The sequence below is a fragment of the Cupressus sempervirens genome, chromosome 6 (genome assembly GCF_028749045.1).
Source record: "Cupressus sempervirens isolate cs-2001-9-10 chromosome 6, ASM2874904v1, whole genome shotgun sequence".
Lineage (NCBI taxonomy): Eukaryota > Viridiplantae > Streptophyta > Pinopsida > Cupressales > Cupressaceae > Cupressus > Cupressus sempervirens.
In genome coordinates this window covers 600063862-600083166 of record NC_143123.1, presented here as the reverse complement: position 1 = coordinate 600083166, position 19305 = coordinate 600063862, and the positions used below count along the sequence as shown (strand labels likewise).

The window sequence follows — 19305 nt, the reverse complement described above, 5'->3', positions numbered from 1 at the left end:
TAAGTTCTTTGAATAATTTTACTTTTCTCTTGGCCATACGTCTATTCTAAATTTCTACCCTATCTTTTGACACCAGAGCTGACAATATAAACTTATAATCTTAACTTTTCAACAAAATGTCAACTCAACTTTGAGATACTTCCCGAGTTTGTAAGTACCAACTCTTTCTACATCTTTTATTAACTGCTCTAATAAATACCTACATCATTAATACAGGTCAACAATTAAACAAAAATGTTATTTAATGCAATTTTTATTTATCACTCAACGATACAACTCTATATACTCTCCGCTCAAATCTACAAGATTACTGAATCACTAATAACTGCCTATTAGCATCAAGTTTTGTTGAACAAAACACAATAGTCTGGGGACAATTTTAAATGAATAATATAAAGCATAATGTGGCTCAGATCTCTAAATTATCAGACGTAGTTCGATAATTGTCAGTATCAGTGGCCCATTGAGATCTATAATCCCTCTTTTCACTTCGTGGCAGGTACGACTGGAGTAAAACTGTTGTGCCAATGGTGACTGCCACAGCTATTGAACCCCAGATCCACTTGTGTCTTTTCTTTTGTGTGCGCCGGCGTCTGCGTGCAATCTCTGCAAAACCGAAACATTATTATTATTACAAAGCATATGCTTCAAATCCATGAGTAGAGAAATGATACCTGCAAAATCTAATGCTCACAATCAGGAAATATCGATTTTTCCAAGACCAGAAAAAGAAAATATAATTAACATGGAACACATTGAATGAATGAAAAATTTGCAGTACACCCAAGAGCCCTGGACAGGGAGGTGTGCTGGGTAAAGAGACCATTTCTTTTCAAAATGTGTCCAGGAGTACAGATAGGTATGAGAACTTGAAAAACATGTATAGTGCAAAAGTAATTTTGAAGACAATTGGAATTCAAGGAACAAAAAATTCAAGACCAAGACATGAGATTTCCACATGTCATCATTGATAGCGGAGCTTGATACACAGTGGAATCCAGAAATCAAGTTTTGCTATCAATATGGAATACAAATAACTCTACACAGTGGAATCCAGAAATCAAGCTCAGCTCTCAATATGGAATGCAGATAAATCATAATTCTACAGTGGAATCCAGAAATCAAGCTCAGCTAACATAAAAGTTGTTGCAACCTTGGAAAAAATGAACCTGGGAGTGTTGACGCTTAGAATTAAAAAAATAACATTCTTTTCACACGAGATTATGCTAGGAAAGATCGTTGCCTCACCCTCGGTGGCACATCCTTCTGGTGCACCAAGTAAACTAGTTTGAAAGAGCCCGTAGAGGTGGATCACCCCCTGGATGGATTGACTAGACGAGATGGGCGATAAGAGATTGTTAAGGATACTTGACCTTCATTCCTATCTCACACCCTCCCTTCATTGAATTCTCCGAAGCTCCATCTTGACTGCGATACCGAGGTTAGCAGCTGGTTGAGAAAGTTACTGAGGTCCAAACATCCAGATAAACTACCATCAAACAAGGTGTTAAGGCAATATTGATTATTGCTACTTTCGTCTCTTTTTTTTCAGTGTTTCATGTGTCTTCCCACTTTATATGATAAACTACTGTTCAAATTAGGCGACTGAACCAGAGGCACTGGGAAACATGGAACTTGTGCTTAGGCATGAACAAAAGTCCAGAGGTACACCAAAGTTATTAATCACAGATTGATCTACATAAATGCATGTTAATTCACACAGCTAAAGAATCAATACTCCTAGAGGAACTGTAGAAGAACAGCACATTTGTGAATTCTATAAAAGAAAAAATCTCAGTAGGAAAAAAAAGGAAACAAGAAGCAGCTTGCCTCCCATGATTTGAAAAGGTACTCATTTGAATGAAAGTTTTTCCTCTGGTGTTAGCCCTTAGCCTACCTCATTAATTAAAACTGCTTTTGTTCTTTTGTACTTTCTCCCCAGCAGCACCTTTCATTTTTACATACGTTAATTTCAGGGTAAGTTTTAAACCATCTAAATTCGGACATATTTTTATTATAATATTATTTTTAGGTATTTAATTTGGAGCCCTTTTAAGACAAAATTGAAAATAAACATCTTGCACCATGTTGAAAACCCCTTATATTCTGAGTAGGACAAGCTAACAAGAAGACTAAGGGAGGAAATTAACTACAATTAAAAGATTGTGAATCCAGTATAAAAGTCATGCAAAGATGCCATTAAGCAAAAACAACTGAAACCTGTTAGAAAATTATGATCATAGCAGAGTACCCTATGTCAGCCCTCAACAAAGCTTTTAAGAATCTATTTAAGCTTCTTTAATCAAATAAAATTAACAATCCATAAAATGTGAATATATTTACTATTTCCCATTTCAATTTTGGGTAGAGTTGTGACTCCAATCTGTAACTTATAGCATCATATATAGGTTTAAAAGCAGTTTTCGAATGATACCAGAGCCAATTACAAAAGTGTTTTAGCAAATCCATCCAGCTATGAAGAGAAAGATATAATATGTTATGCCCACAAAGGACTATTAAGGAGCAGAAGGTTCCAAAAAACATGCAGTGAAATATGACTGCTTAGAGTTATTGCAAAATCTCCACAAAGTCTGTGATGACTATAAAAAAACATCCTCGGCCATGAAAAGATGTCAAATTACTGAGAGATTCTAAAAATCGTGTTATAATACTGGGAAATCCTACAGGTTCTGCAAATCTATTGTTAATTGAACCACAAAACAAAACCATTTAGGTCAAAGCCATGCTGAAATCATACACTTTAATGATCTAAGTGTTACCTGTAAACACTGAAGAACTCCGCACGCAGACAAAACAGGCTTTTCAGGCTTGGCAAAAATTTGGCTCACAAATATAAATTTCAAAAATAATGTTTAGCAAAGACATATAGAAACCTTCTATAAGGAATAAGTTTGCCAGACTATGAGTCGGCGTGTCTTGTTTCCACCAACTCAGAGTGGGAAAGGATCCACCCGACAGAGAGACTACAAAATGCTGTACATGATTGAAAAAGTTGAAGTTTCTTCATTAATCAACCTTCATATTGACAAAAGATAACTTTGGCAAAAGCAACAATGTAAGAGAAAAGATCTCTTTATGCAGTATGACTAAAAGCACCAAGTGCCACTGTCAACTTATGACAACTACAGAACTAGCTCTAATCTTAGAAGCAGCAACATGCATCAAGTTGCAACATATTCACTTCTAGTCCTTCTTATGAAAATTGACCCAGCACATTATCCTTGCTTTAAGAAATCAAAAGAATAAACATTTTATTAAATATTACTAACGGAAAATATTATATACTGATGAAGTTCCCAAGATTTCATTTATGCAAGATGAGAATGCATGGGTCTCATTGGGTCTCATTGGCAACTACAGAAAGTATTCTACAATATAGCAGTGTTCTTGGTTTTTTTAATATTTTTAGTGTTATGCCCTTATCTCATTGGATGTACTATGATATATAAAGAGCAACTAGGGAAGACATTACCATTATCTTACAGCTTTCTTAATTCTTTGATATATTGATTATTGCGTTAAAGATCAATAATACCCAAAGATGGCATATATAGGTCAGAGGAAGAAGTTGACCATCATATTGTGAATTGTGTTCTTATTGTAGGACCTTTGGAGGTTGCTCCCTCAACGTGGAGGTGCGTTGTTCAATTATTTAGTCTGCCCCTGTGCCATAGCAATCTTATGGAGTTGTTATGAATATTGGTATATTTCTATCTGCACAATAAGTAAATTGAAATTCAATAAAAGAAGTATCAGAGAAGTGATTCTGGACATCATTCTTAACACAACAGATCCCTTTGTCAAAGCAATAGGCAAATATTCCTGGTAAATGCAAATCTTTTTGGAACAACTTTCCCTTGTACTTCGAGTAGCAAACCTTTTTGCTTATCATAATCATAAAAATCATGCAGTAAGAATATACAGTTTTCTTCTGCACTAACAAATCCAATGAAATGTCTAGATTTGGGATTTTGGCTGATGGAAAATATAGCAGTCATTATAATTGTCTCAGTTGGGTAGTTTCCGTATGCCTACTATTTCAGGTTTTTCAGCAATCTGCGGAACGTACCAGACAATGGAATCACTCTGGGCATTCATTACATCAGGAAAAATCACTATTGGGCTTTTTCCTGTTCGTGAATTTCACTTAAAAAAAGTCTAGACTGTCTGAAACACCAGGCAAGACTCCATCCAATAGAGGAATAGAATCTGAAACAAAAGAAATAAAAAAAAAGCAATCACTAAAATGGAAAAACCAAATTGATGATCGCAGTAATAGGACCTGAGATCTGAAAGCCTGGGTCACACAGATTGGCAATAGCATACAACAGTTGTTCACTTCAAACAATCAAGGGACACAAGCAGGTCAAATACAAGGAAAATAGAGTTCTTGCTGAAGAAATGCTTCTTGCAACAAGATCATTGAAGCACCGAACAAGCTTTGGCTATATGTAATTTCTGTCCCTAAATTGATAAGCACAAATTTGATGGTTCAGATCCTCTCATATCAGTGTCCCAAAAGATGCAGTTGACTTATTGCGAGTCTTCATTTGAAGTTGCAGCAAATTATTTTGTTTAAACTTTAATGGCTCCCAGAACTTTAAATTGCATGGTCTATAGTTGAGAAGGAACAGGTGAAACATTATGATAGTTCTAGTATTAGCAATTATTTCAATCAACTAGGCTTCAACAGTCGAACACGGTTGAAGACTACATTCAGCACATTGGAAGTGTTCAACATAAATTTATGAATTAGAGTTGCCGACATCCTCACGAATATACCAAGGCTTCTATGTGTCATGTTCTAAAATCACTGGAAAAATCCTAGAGTTGAATGGAGAACATAGATCATTCTGGAAACAAAACCTATCTTTCAGACAAGGAGCAAATGCATCAAGGCGAAGAATTACCACATGAAGAGTCTACAACAACAGATTAAGTGGCTGAAACTTGAATAATTTATAAATTGGAGGTAAGATGTTCCTAAAACTAAAGCCACATAATCAAATATCTCAAGCAACAAAATAAGGACATTGGACAGAAGATGGTATAACATATATTTATGATCCTTATAAAGTATTGAGGCACATTCGAAGTGTAGCATATATATTCTAGACTAAAGTTGCTCAGATCCTCATGAATAAACCTTTTAAGATCACTGGAAACGAGATCCTAGAATTAGATGAAGAACAACGAATCATTTTGGAAACAGAGACTATGATTCAGACAACAAGCAAATGCATCAAGTGGAATTTCCCATATAAAGAATCTGCTACAGAAGATTAGGCAGCTGAACATTGTTTCTACTTTCCAAATACGTGATTTGGTATTCCTATAGCTAAAGCCACATAAAAAAAATGTCTCAAGCAACAAAACAAGAACCAGCTGGCACCTAAATATTATGATCTTTATAAGGCATTGAAAGTGTAGCATTTAGACTAGAGTTGCCCATATCCTCATGATTAGAATTCTTCTACAAGTCAAGTTTTTAGATCACTTGAATAAAATTTTAGAGTTAAATGAAGAACAAAGAATCATTTCAAAACCAGAGGGTCTCATTCAGAGAAGAACAACAAGCAAATGCATCAAGTGGAATTTCCCATATAAAGAATCTACTACAGAAGATTAGGCAGCTGAACATTGTTTCTACTTTCCAAATACGTGATTGGGTATTCCTATAGCTAAAGCCACATAAAAAAAATGTCTCAAGCAACAAAACAAGAACCAGCTGGCACCTAAATATTATGATCTTTATAAGGCATTGAAAGTGTAGCATTTAGACTAGAGTTGCCCATATCCTCATGATTAGAATTCTTCTACAAGTCAAGTTTTTAGATCACTTGAATAAAATTTTAGAGTTAAATGAAGAACAAAGAATCATTTCAAAACCAGAGGGTCTCATTCAGAGAAGGAGCAAATTCATCAAGTGGAAGAATTTACAACATGAACAATCATTTACTAGAACTGATTAGGCAGCTGAACGTGGAAGCAAGGACATGATACATCCTTTACCTATTGGATATATTGGAATATGTGATCAGAGGCAAGGGTACATATTAGACAAAATGAATTGGCAAAAAAATGACTTAAAGTTTAAACTCAATTTTAAACATTTTGTTGATTCCCAAAAGATATTTAGTAATGACAGCCAGAAGATTTCCATGAGGATCAGCATGACACAACTTGAACCTGGCAGACCTTGTTTGCAACAAGTACTCAGAAAGTTTATGTAGTCCTCAAATGAGATTATTGACTAAAAAATGCTAGATGATTGAAAAAATTGAAGATATAATTCTTTATTAAACAATTTTCATTTACACAAAAGATACATTTTGCCAAAGAAAAGATGAGTAAAGTCCAGCTTTGGTGTGGCAAAAAGATCTCATTATGCAGCAAGACAAAAATTGCCAATCTCAACATAAGACTACTTTTAACCTAGGTAAGAAGCGACGAGATATGTTTAGCTACAAGATATTATGTTACAAAACTTCCTGCACAAATCTGACACAGCATCAAGGCCTGGATTTAGGAACTCAAGCAAAATACCATCACATTAACCGTTGCTACTAGAGAACATTCTACAGTAATCAAGTTCCAAATACATTTCATTTGTGCAGATAAGAATGCATAAGTCTCCTTAGCAATTATACAGAAATTACTTTTACAATATAGCGGTACTTACTGTTTTCTTGATTGATGATTGCTATCCCTTTAACTCATTGGATGTCTTATGATATGAGACGACCATCTACAACACCACACATTCTAATTTATAATTATATGGTTTGTTGACCTAATTGGGATGAGATTAATGCTGCCCAATGATCCTAATATAGTAGGGAATAGTTGTTAATCATCAGATTGCTAATTCAACTCTTTTTGTTAAAAACAGGAGGTAGCTCTCTTGCAGTGGCTTTGCTTTATAGTTATCTAATCTGCTCTTATTTCACTATTATTCTGCAGATCTGATTTATTCCATTCTGCTCATTATTGAGCCCATCTTTTTGCCATTGTATCTTGCAGAGTCGGTATAAATATTGATGTATATCTGCTTTTGAGATAGTGAATTACAATTATTTATCTCTCTAGCATGCCTATACTTCCCCTGCTTGACCAGAAATCTCACCCACCACCTTCAACAGAAATTATACTAGAATTAAAAAATCTACACCTCCATGCTCAAGAGAAGAATCTTTACATCTTCTTTTGCAGCAAACATTTGAGTATGGATGCTATCTGAACATAGGCATTCCACCTCAATAGGAGGACTGCTTGTTCATGGGAGCATCCCCGTACTTCAAGATACTCAAACATGGTTATATGGGCACTATGAACATTTAACATCTGTAGATACACCCATTGTCCCTATAGGCTACTTCACGGCTACCTTTCCCACTAGCTCAAAAAGGAAACCATGGTTTGAAACTTTCATCGTTAAAAATAAGTTGGTTCAATCAGGAAAATATCGAACCCAGAACCCGATCCCAACATTGGCTTCCAAGCCTGGATCCAGTTTAAGTTCTTTCTTTTGATTGAGTGAATTATTAAAAGAACCAATTATACAGGGAATTGGTTAATAAAAGGGGAGTACTTGGCAACTTCTGAATAACTCTTCATCATGGATTTGAATTCTGCACAAATAAGCATTAATATATATTTTCAACAACCTTTCAGACAAGCTATTCTTTGAATCAAAGGAGATCAACTGGGAGCTGGTGGTTGATGCACAGGGTATACCAATGCAAGACAAAATTCTTTAACCTTCCTTATCAAACCTTTAGGACTAACCACACAACTAGAGTCATCGACATCTATGAGGGCTTCAACAATAGTTTGATACACAAGTACTAGACCTTAGACAATCTTCCTTGACCCCATCAACAAATCCCAACTCCTCTTATTATACAACTTCTCACATCAAGTTCCCTTCTAGACAAGAAGACTTCCTTGTGTTAACCTTTGCTGTACAAGGGTCACACTACAATGCTTTTGCACAGAGGGGTTAGGCCCTTAAGGCTCATTCACTGAATTTAGGAATCCAAAACAATCAAAGGAACACAGTACAAAAGACCCACAACACCAATTAAGGGCATTTGCTTGTAGCCCTATTTGAGGACTTACCTAGCCATAAACTTTGAAACTCCCAAACACAGGCCCAAACTAATGGCACTTTCAGATAGCCTTTTCCTAATCACTCTATATACACCCAATTCAGAACTGGGTTCCACCACTGACTGAGTCAAATACCCACTGTTCACACTGGCCTAAAAGGCTAATAGGTCAGATCTACAAAGCAACTGCTATACAATCAATACTTCACTCACAAACATCATTGGATAGACCTCTGTCCACGCATAGAACCACCAAATCCACCAATAATTGGCACCTAAGCTCTTGGTTTCTATCTCTGTAACTCAGTTCTTCACTTTCCTGGCCTGTCACATAATGGATGCCAGACCTAGGGTATAAAACCAAAATTTGCCACTTAAAAGGGACCATCCTCAATCCAGTTGCATCCTGAAGTCTATATTACAATTTAACATTCCCCAAGGTTTTAGCCAATTTGACCGGTAGAATGTCAAGTTACCATTTACATCTCTTCAAAGTCCAGTGTAACCCGGGCATGCGTCCCCAACTTGATTTCTCCCATCCCAGTATCGCAGATGTTTCCAAGACCGTAGGGGATAGCCAGGGGACGTCCTCCCCAAATGGAAACTTGAGGACTTCACCAAAAATTGTTGGGGAATGGCAGAGGATGCCTTGGGGAAACCTGGGAAAAGTCCCCGAGACAGATAGGCATCCCCAATGGGATGGGCTGCATCTGCACTTAAAAGAACACAGCTTTCTTTTATAAAACTCTTTCATTTCTAATATTAAAGTGGGCACTTCCAAGTTTGCCCTATTATAGTTATTACTGTTTGGTAGTTCTAACCTGCTATTTGGGATCCTCCGATTAGTATTTGGCAATATTACATCAAGAATCATGAAATTAACAATGTTGTTACAGTCATCCAACATGCTCAGAATCATATAGCAGATTGTTTGAAAGGTTTTGGGAAAGTATGAAAGGTGCATTACAGACATGGAACATCATGTTTATGTCATTTTAAGGCAATACATCAGTGCTAGGTTGGTTTTGTGTTGATTTAGGTCCTTTATGGAAGATTTGGTGAATATTGGAGGTTGCATCAGAATGTCCTCTTGCTGTAACAGGCCTATATCATGATTGGAACTGAATAGCAGATGATTTTGTATTAGTATCTGTCCAGTTACAATGAAATGGGGGAGGTTGGCTTTAGGGGTATAATGGTGTATCCCCAATTTAGCTCATAGCTAAATGTGGTCTAGAGGGAGAATAACATTGGGAGACATGCACTTCATACACTATCTGTAGCAGCCTTTTCTAAAGTCAATGTCAAATCTAAAACAGTCAACTCCAGCACAGTTTCCAGGGTTTTTCATGTTAGTATTTTATAGGAATGTTAGTTCATGTGCAAGCACTAATCTGTAAATGATTATCTTTGAAAGCAATTGTAACAATATGCCTACAACATGTACACTGATAATTTATATCAGGCTTAATTTTTAAATGGTAGCAGTATGCCTCACTTTGGAAGGTGGGAGCATGTTCTTGTTGCTATTGACAATGAATTCCGAATTATGCATTAATTTTGCGAGTTGTTATTTTAATATTACATGCATATTGAAAATGAATTATGAATTATGAATACGTATTGAGCATTGAGTTTATTGTTTGACTATTTAAGTGTTGTATGCTAAGGTTCTATCATGTTTAAATGGCATGCTAACATTTGAAGGTTCACCATTGAGAATCTTGATTAGGATTCTTGTCAACTAATCCAATGTCTAGAACCAAAAAGGTGTTACATTTAAACCTTTAAAAGAAAAATAGGCACAAGCATTTTCATGATTACTGAGCAGACAAGCAAATGCAGAGACTGCACAAGCATTTTAATGAATATCGAGCAGAACAAGCAAGTACAGAGAAAGGTATTGATACATTAGAAAGGAACTAGCAAATAAAATTCTAACTTGTCATGCATCAACCTGCTTATCAATTCTATTTTGGAGGAAAATCAATTTGCATTTCTTACAGGAAATACTCCAAGGATGAGATTGCAGTAAGAGACATCAACATTTGTGCTGATTTGGGTCCTTTGTGGAAGATTTGGTGAATTTACAGTCTTCAAACATAAGGTAATAATATTATAGAGCACCATATCACCACGTCAAGCAATTACTGTGATGTTTGATATTGCTTGAATTGATAGATTCAGGTCTGGAATATGGGACCCGTGCCATATCAAATAGCAACAATTTATGATGACTCCTCTTGCAGAATCACCTAATGCATTAGGTAGATTTGCCAATTCCTGAAGCAAACGAAAAGCTCATTATCAATATATAAAGCCTTCAATGCTTCTTTTTCCATTTCTCCCCCTTTGTCGTCTTCCTATATACCCACATATGGTAATAGTCGTGACTTTTCAATTAGTCACAGGACTTATATTTGGTATTATTTTAAAATATTTTATCGGGGTTTATTTTATATGATGACTGTTTAATAGATACTTTATGTGGTATTATATATAATATAATATATTTTATATATGAACAGTATAACACAAAATATATTATTTAATCAAATATATGTAATATTCGACTTATTTGTTTATATAATTATATTGGGTTATAATTATATTGGGTTATCAACTTATCACTTATTTATTTATAATTATATTTTACTTTTAGTATTACTTATTTATTTATTTTCAGACTTTAATATTATCATATTTTAATCTTATAAATTTATAAACATTATTTAATATTATTAGGTTCTATTCAGGAAGGTGACATGACAGATCACCTAGATGCAACGAGTGTTAAATGTTTCACTCAAGGTTGCACGGGTACGTGGGTACGGGAATGGGAACGGGTACGGGTACGCATATTTTTCAAAATAGGGGATGGGGGTACGTGTGTATGCCTAATTTTTTTCTATATAATTAATATTTTATAGAAAATATAAAAATCAAAATATGTCATGAGTCATGACATTGAGCATTCAAAACAAGAAATTTGAAAATATGAGCCATAAGTCAAATTATTATATACATACATACATATATATATATGCTATTGCTGAATGTTTAATGTTTAAAGTATTTTTCATAATAGGGGACAGAGGTAATTGGGTATGTCAAACTTATTTAAAAATTATACTTTTATATTTATAAAAAATCTGAAATTATGAGTCATGAGTCATGACAATGGTTTTTCAAAACAAGAACAGTGATAAAGTTTGCAAATGTAATGTACTGTTTTCAGTTTCAGATTTACTATATGTTTGAAATAATAATACATGATAAATGCTTAGATGCATAACAAAGAAGGCAGACTTTAAACATGAACAAGAAGATCCTAAATCATATGACAATGACATATTGCAAATGATAAACTTATGACTTGAACAGTGATAAAGTTTATTGTTAATGAGTATCAAAGTTTCAAACTGATTTGGTATTGAATTAAGTTTGATAATCAACAAGCTAATACAAAAATTAAAAAACCAAAAAAAAAATCAGAATCTTAATCAAGGTCCTTAGCTATGATGCTCTCCACTGAGTACCCGGTACGTGGGATACGTGTACCCGGTACTTGGGTATGTGGGTACGAGTACCAGGGGTGTGGGTACAAGTACCCATGCAACCTTGGTTTCACTCATTCTCATGAAAGATAGGTTTTTGTGAAACTCTATACATGAAATATGGGTCAACGAGTTTGACTCACAGACTACACCGGTTGAATCTTGATAGCAATAGCACAATTTGACTTGCCATGGAAAATATTTATTACTTATCAAATTAATGAGCTAAAGGGGCTCTAAAATAAATGTTTCATAAGGCACAACACTTGCTGAAGGTTTCGCAAATGGGGTTGTACGCTAAGTGAGCTTAACCTTGGAGAAAACTCCATAATTAAGTGACTTGAGTTGGAGTAGTACTAAGATGAGTGATCTCCCAAGAAGGTCCAATGCTTCACCTCTATGAGAATCATCTAGATGCAATTAGTGTTAAATGTTCCATTCTCATGAGGGATGGGATCTTATGAGCCACTATAAAATATGGGTTTTTAACTTAAGTTTGACTCAATACTACATAGTTGTATCCTGATAGCAATATCACAAAGAGAATGTCTCTCATATACATCAACTCATCAATATACTGAAGAAGGCAAAGTAGCTAAGAATGCCTATGGAAACTAATAACACTCAATCAGACTATCTGCCTCCACAATAGCAAATATATGGTATTGTATCCTTAGATCCTAGATGTGACCACAGCAGTAGTACATACTGGTAGTTGTAATCTGTCTCCGCATTACTATTACTGATAACTAAAATATAAATAACTGCCAATGCATTGTAGTTGACCAGCATATATTCCAAAAGGAGCACCGTAAGGAGCTTATACAAAGCATGCAAGCATGTTACACAAGATAAATGTGGCATGCAACTAGGCAACAAGAGATTCTTAGGGGCCGTAGCATTTTCTGAAAAATGTTCATAGTAACATAATTCAAGAGTTACGTGCACATAAAGAAACAAACAAATTAACTATATGATCAATCAAAGAATAACCATAACAAAATTGATCCAAACATTTTTATGTGGAAATCTCAGCATGACAAAAACCAAATGGAAATGGCAAATGCTCAGTTTCCTATCCTTCCTTTGGTTAATACAATTACAAAGAGCTCAATTAAAGCGTGTATACCATTCCTCACAATGTAACACTCAATCAGCTTTTCAATGTATCAACAGATCTTACACCTACAGCAACCCCAACTCTCTAGTTTTCACCTTCACAATCCCTTCCATTCATGCCTTACAAGCAGGCTCTTACATCTTACAAATACAATACCTTGGAAGCGTCCTTTTAAATAGTCAACTGTAAAATCACGAACTTTGTCGTTAGCTCATCTTCTCGTACAAATTTTAAAAACCACCATAGGTATCATGACAAAAATGCCATGCCACTAACAGAACTGCCATGGCATTGGCAGAACCACTTGTATCAACACAAAACAATGAATGCAATTGCTGCCTTAAAGTTGTTCTGGTTTTGTTACAGCCAAAATGTTCTCTTATTCAGATTTGATTATCATGAGTTCTTGATAGTCTCTAAAAATTCATATGAATCATTCATAACACACAATTACATCACCATTTGAAAATATTTGCAACCATACACTCAAAAATACACTTTACACCTCAATGCGCTAAAATACATATAAAGAAGCATTCTCTTAAAAATAAAACAAACCAATTATTTCACAGTAAGAAAACCTCCAAAAGAATGCAATGACGTTTAACAATCAGATTCCTATGGTATATTAATCAAAGCAAAGACAGGAATTGCAGAAAAAAATCTTCGAAATAGTTATATTCAAAATGGAATCTTAGAGAAAAACGAAAGCAACTTTTTGCCCTACAAAGTATCTACACTAGAAAAAATGTTAAACACCACTCAGAAGAGTTCAGATGCCTTGAATTATAAAAGGCGGTAAAGTAGTAAGATGTATTTGGTGGATATCGATGGCTCAAAGTCAAAACCTAACACAAACTTAAGTAACTGCTACTTTATCTAACTCCCTAAGCTAATAATTAACATTCTTGAAAAGTAAAATTCAAATTTTTAATAAAAACCTAGGGGCCAAATCCCAATCTTCACTTACTGACCACAGAAAGAGGAACCAATTAGAAAAATGATGGTCATTCACCCATGCAAGAAAGCTATCCTCCAAGCACATCCTAGACTTCCTGCATTTATTGTCTCAAATCAAGCAAGATCCTAACCCAACTTTGGCAAACAGTATGGTCCCTGATTGACACGAAAAAGAGAAACACAACTCTTCATCCATAAACAAAGAGCAAGACTTGGACTTATCAATTGAACTGTTGCATAACGACCAATACCAAATAGACAGTAATACACTAAAAAATCAACAATCCATAATCAGCTTATAGCTGCGCAAAACTTCAAATGAATCGTATTCATGTATCGCCTTTGAGAATCTTGACTAAGATTCTTGTCAAATAATCCAATGTCTACAACCAAAAAGGTGGCACATTTAAACCTTTAAAAGAAAAATAAGCACAAGCATTTTCCTGATTACTGAGCAAACAAACAGGTGCAGAGACTGCATAAGCATTTTTATGAATATTGAGCAGAACAAACAAGTGCAGAGAAAGCATTTTTATGAATAACGAGCAGAACAAACAAGTGCAGAGAAAGGTATAGAAACATTAGAAAGGAATTAGCAAATTATAAAATTCTAACTTGTTGTTTTAAAGGAAAATCGATTTGCATTTCTGACAGGAGATAGTGCAAGGATGAGACTACAGTATGAGATACTAATATTAACTTGGATCGAGATAGATTTTACTCTATATAAGGGAAGACTTCCCAAATGTGCAAGTAATCCCAATACGGTAGCATTATTTGACATAAACTTGATATAACAAGGCCACTCTTGTGATTGAACATGTAGTTAAAAAATCTAATTTAAAAAGAGTCCAAGTCTCCATTAAAAGAATTGGGGCCCAGTAGTCCCTAGAGTGGGGAACTTCAGTCAACGATCAGACTTGTCAACATCAGAAGAAAGCTCATTGGACCAATCATACAAATGTCGAAAAAAATTGGCATAGCATAGTGCTCCAACTTGCTGACCTCGGAAAAGCACATGAAAGTGTGGATTTTTGTCTACAGATCGAGTTGGTAATGAACTTCAGAATGTATCCGACTTGCCATGTGTGTGCCAATAAGATCTTATAGAAAGCAATGGCTAGGAAGAAGAGTGCAAATCACCCTTAAGAATAAAAATTGCAAGGATTCCTTAAGGACAGACGGTAAAAGGCATTACATATTAAGATGAAAATTGACTTTTCAGAAAGTTCCCATCAATTTTTAGCTTGGACTCAATATACCATCAAGATTTGCAAGTTGTACAGAATATAAGCATTCGTGATATTTCAAAATTTATATTAGTTTAGCATTACAGTAAGAATTTAGGTTTGTGTGTGTGCTGTGATTGTGTGAATTACTTCAGCATTTCATCAAAGGAATGAAATAGATAATTTGATATGAGCACAGTTTGTTTTGACTCGGTAAAAAAATAAAAAGAGGCACCGTGTGACAGTTCCCTGAAAAAGAGGGATGTAGATAGCCTGTAATCCTAGTAAAATCTAGGCCAAGTAAAATGGTATACAACAATTGATTATCCTTTCAGATTGCAGCACCTTTTGCTATCGAACAGTTTTTTAATCAGCCATAATCACATCCATTTGTCAAAAGTTCTACTATTATATAATGCAGTATGGTAGCAATTTAGAAAATCCTAAATATGGAAACAATGGATGGTGAAACTTGTACAGTGATGAAAAGGTTGAAGTTCTAAATCTTATTTATGAATTATATGGTACAAACAATGAAATTTGCCTATCTTAATAGACTTTAGTGTTTTAAGTTCATATCTCAAGGACTTCTGCCAATCAAAAACTTAAAAGATTCTATGATATACCTTGAGCCACAAATATTTTGCTACCTAAAATTTTTAACTCCTATTTAACAAAAATGATTTCAAAACAGAATACATGTGCATAAGAAGCAGGTTCAGGGTTCACATACCAATGGCTTCTTGGTTCCTTTGAGACATTTCATGATTGAGCACCTCATAATACTGCATCTTGTCACGCAATCTTGCAATTTCACGATTTTTTCCATCAATAATTGTCTCCATCTCTTCCTCCAGTTCAGCCCTTGCTGAACCCCTTCCAATAGCTCCAGATACCAATCTTGCAACAATAATTTGCGTGCAGATTTCATCAACAGGATTTTCTTCCAAAGGCTGACTTGGTGAACCAGTTTTTATGGATGGAAAAGACAAACCAGCAGATGAGAACTTCTTTGCCATCTCTTGCCACTGGTTCTTCATGTTAGTTAATGTTTCTTCCGCCATCTTGCATCGTTCCCTCTCTATAGAGAGATTATGCTTCAACCGATCAAGTTCACTTTGTAGCATTGTGTTATAGGACTCTGAAGTCTGTGATGCTACATCTTCAGTGTAGATATCTGCATTTGAAAAGATGAACAAGCAAATATTTCATACTGATTGAGGAAGTAAATCACTTTATCACAAATATCAAATATTAGCCAAAATGATCTATAGCAAACACATGTGATCTTCATTAGTAATTTGTTTAATCTAACAATACAAATTTCTGTCTGCAAAAAAGACATTGCTTCAGCATTGATTGTCCAAAGTTGAGATCACTGAACTTATTTCGTAAACCTTACACAAATGAAGGAAAACAAACAAAAACAATCCATGGGCACAAGCCACTTTAATAATTAATTCTTAATGCAAACTAGTTTTTAAAATGAAACTCAGTAGGCTTTTGCTAGAATATGGTTATTAAAGTGTGTCATGCATTTGATAAAGATGGGCTCCAAGACCACATAACATCTTTACTGTTTAACAAGTTTCTGGGTGATGAAAAAGCTACATCAATCTTCTCTAAGTATTAACTACTAATCATTATATATATATATATATATATATATATATATATATATATATATATATATATAATTTAGAATGAGTCAAGCAAATGACACAAAACAAAATAGCCAGCATCATTGAAATTAAAGGCATAGAACAGATTTCTATCCAGGCTAAAGTACCAACCTCAAAAACCTGGCATGTTCCATTAGTTGAGGATAAGCACTGATGAAAGAGAGGACTCAAAATCAAATGTACTGGTCTTATATTAGCATATTAAAAAAGAGGTTATTTAACTTCCAACTATTAGATGGGGCATTGATGAGCATTAAATATAGAAGCACTAAAGATCAGGCATAATAGGCCAATTTTACCATCACAAATACACTTTCAACTTCCAAGCAATATGTTTCAGGAGAATGAGAAAAGTGGCATCAATCTTTTACTAACTATCGACCAATAGATATAACTGTTTACATCCCACCGTTGGGAAAGCCCAACATGGCACATCGGCAATTAAACTTAGAACTTGATTACTCCATTACCAATTGAGCAATTGTGACAGTGATGGAAATTAGTAATTGAGTCCATAAATTTAAAAGTGGTGAAAATAAAAACTTGACTCCAAAAGAATAGTCTGTAGCAATACCGATTGGTGAAAGAGGCAAATTTCAAAAACAATTAAACTATATACTTCTGAGACCCACAACCAAGGAAGCTCAGATAAATGAATTATGGCAAGTCATTTAATCTATAGCAAAACAAACAGCAACATGAACAAGGATTGTCATGTAAAACCAATAAATAAAACACCGATTTGGTAAATAAAACATAACCCTAAAAAAGAGTCAAGATTAAAGGAACGTATGAAATGATGAGATATTATGGTCGTTAACTTCCCTCGGGTCATATGGTTCTGTAGAAACTATCAAATTCCTTTGTTTGGTTGATTGTTTCTCAACGTATAGAATTCTAGAAATTCTATCAAGGCATATTTACTTTGTTTTTCAAAATTTAAATTGTTTAACAGATTGTTTCATGGGTAAAAACGTTGCAAAAATTAAAAATTGCTTTTGTTTTATCATCTTAGTATGTAATATCATGTCTTAGGTAATCACTGCAGATGGCTCTGTAATTCGGTACAAGGAAAAATACAATAACTCTGTGAAGTTATATCAACTTGTTTAGAATCATAATACCTTGTTCATAAGACTGTTTTTATAGGTTTTGAGTTTGAAAAATGAAAACTTTATTTTGTTTGATTGTTTTTTATAAGATTGCAAATGTTTATGAAACTGGGTAGAAAAGCTAAATTCAATAGAAACAACATTTCAAGCCGGACAAAACATAATAAATACGAATTTGCATTCAAGATCCTTACCTTCCATTGCATCAAAATATTCAGTTTGCCCAGTCTGTGTACTAAAACTGTAGCTCCTCCTGGACCTCGAGTCCGCATCGCTGCTGCTCGCAACACTCTTCCATTCATCCACCTCTAAAAATTCATCATCACAATCACTTTCCTTGTCCTCTCTTAGCCAAGAATTAAGACGAATTTCTCCAGCACCAAAAACAGAATCCTCAGGTGCCTCATCTGCCATGCTATCTCCTGAATCCAAACCCTCAGCCAAAGTCAAGTATTTATTTTTCCCTGACGTTTCGACAAATTCCGGTCCATCCGAAACCACAAAAGCTCTGCCCTCGACAACACTAACACCGTTTTCACCTTTTGCCTCGGTTCGGTTCTCCTTGGTCCCGGGCTCGAATCCCTTCACATCTTTCACGACCAAAGGCACGCGTCGTTTGTGATCCACGACATAGGGAGAAGGATTAAAAGACGTCGGATAGTCGGGAATAGGAGTTCTCAGAGGTGTTGCGTAAAGTGCTGGTGAAATCACATTTTTCGACTTCTTCGAGGCATTATTTAGACTTTCATCTTGAAGCTTATTCTTACCAGACGCGCTACCATTATTATTATTATCTCTACTGCGGTTGCTATTACTAGTAGTGGGCTCTAAAATTCTGTCCAAGGCAATAACAGAAAAAGTGGGCATTTTTTTCAGAGAAATTTATCTGTAAAAGCGAAAAGGCGTAGCAGCACCGACCCCGGGGGTTTCCGCTCTTACAAGTTTTCTGCATTCGTCTACGCCATTAAAATTCTGAACCTTCGCTTGCAACGCAAGCAAACTTCGTGACTTTGTTCTCGGAAAGAGTTTTGGGAGAGGGGTATCCCCGGCCTTCGCAAAAAAAATGTTTGGCGCTCCGAGATTCGAACTGTAGACCTTTATTTTACACCGTATGCGGTCGAGGAATCTACCAAACCCTAGATAAATTGAGAATCACAAACGGAATTTTGAGAAAGAGGGTTAATTCGATTATTCAATTGTAGCGATATTTCTTTTGGGGGAAGTTTTAAAATCTTTTTAATATTATTGACCAACAACATGGATAATTATGTCTCTAGGGGTAATCTTAGGAATATATGTGGAGTTGAAACGTGAGGCTCCTTTTTAATTTCTCGTCGATCACGTCTCTATTAATATCCACATGCACTCCTTTGAAAATTTCAAGTCAAACCTTTGGTTGGTGGTATTTCAAAATTATTTATTTATTATTTATTTTATTTATTTAGCCTAGTTGAATAACTTAATATTTCTGTAGTCCCAAGTATTTAGGGGTGAGTACTTAGACCAAGAATTT

At 35.0% G+C, this 19305-nt stretch overlaps 1 protein-coding gene across 1 annotated transcript; it reads right to left on the bottom strand.

Moving 5' to 3' along the window:
* Positions 1 to 237: 237 nt before the first annotated feature.
* LOC149553670 (uncharacterized) lies at positions 238 to 18864 on the bottom strand. The gene is made up of 3 exons (XM_089789060.1): positions 17987 to 18864; positions 15732 to 16175; positions 238 to 606 (listed from the first exon to the last, which is right to left on the bottom strand). Exons 1-3 carry the CDS (start codon positions 18657 to 18659, stop codon positions 410 to 412), a joined length of 1314 nt encoding a protein of 437 aa, XP_089645186.1. The 5' UTR covers positions 18660 to 18864; the 3' UTR covers positions 238 to 409.
* Between the last annotated feature and the right edge of the window lie 441 nt (positions 18865 to 19305).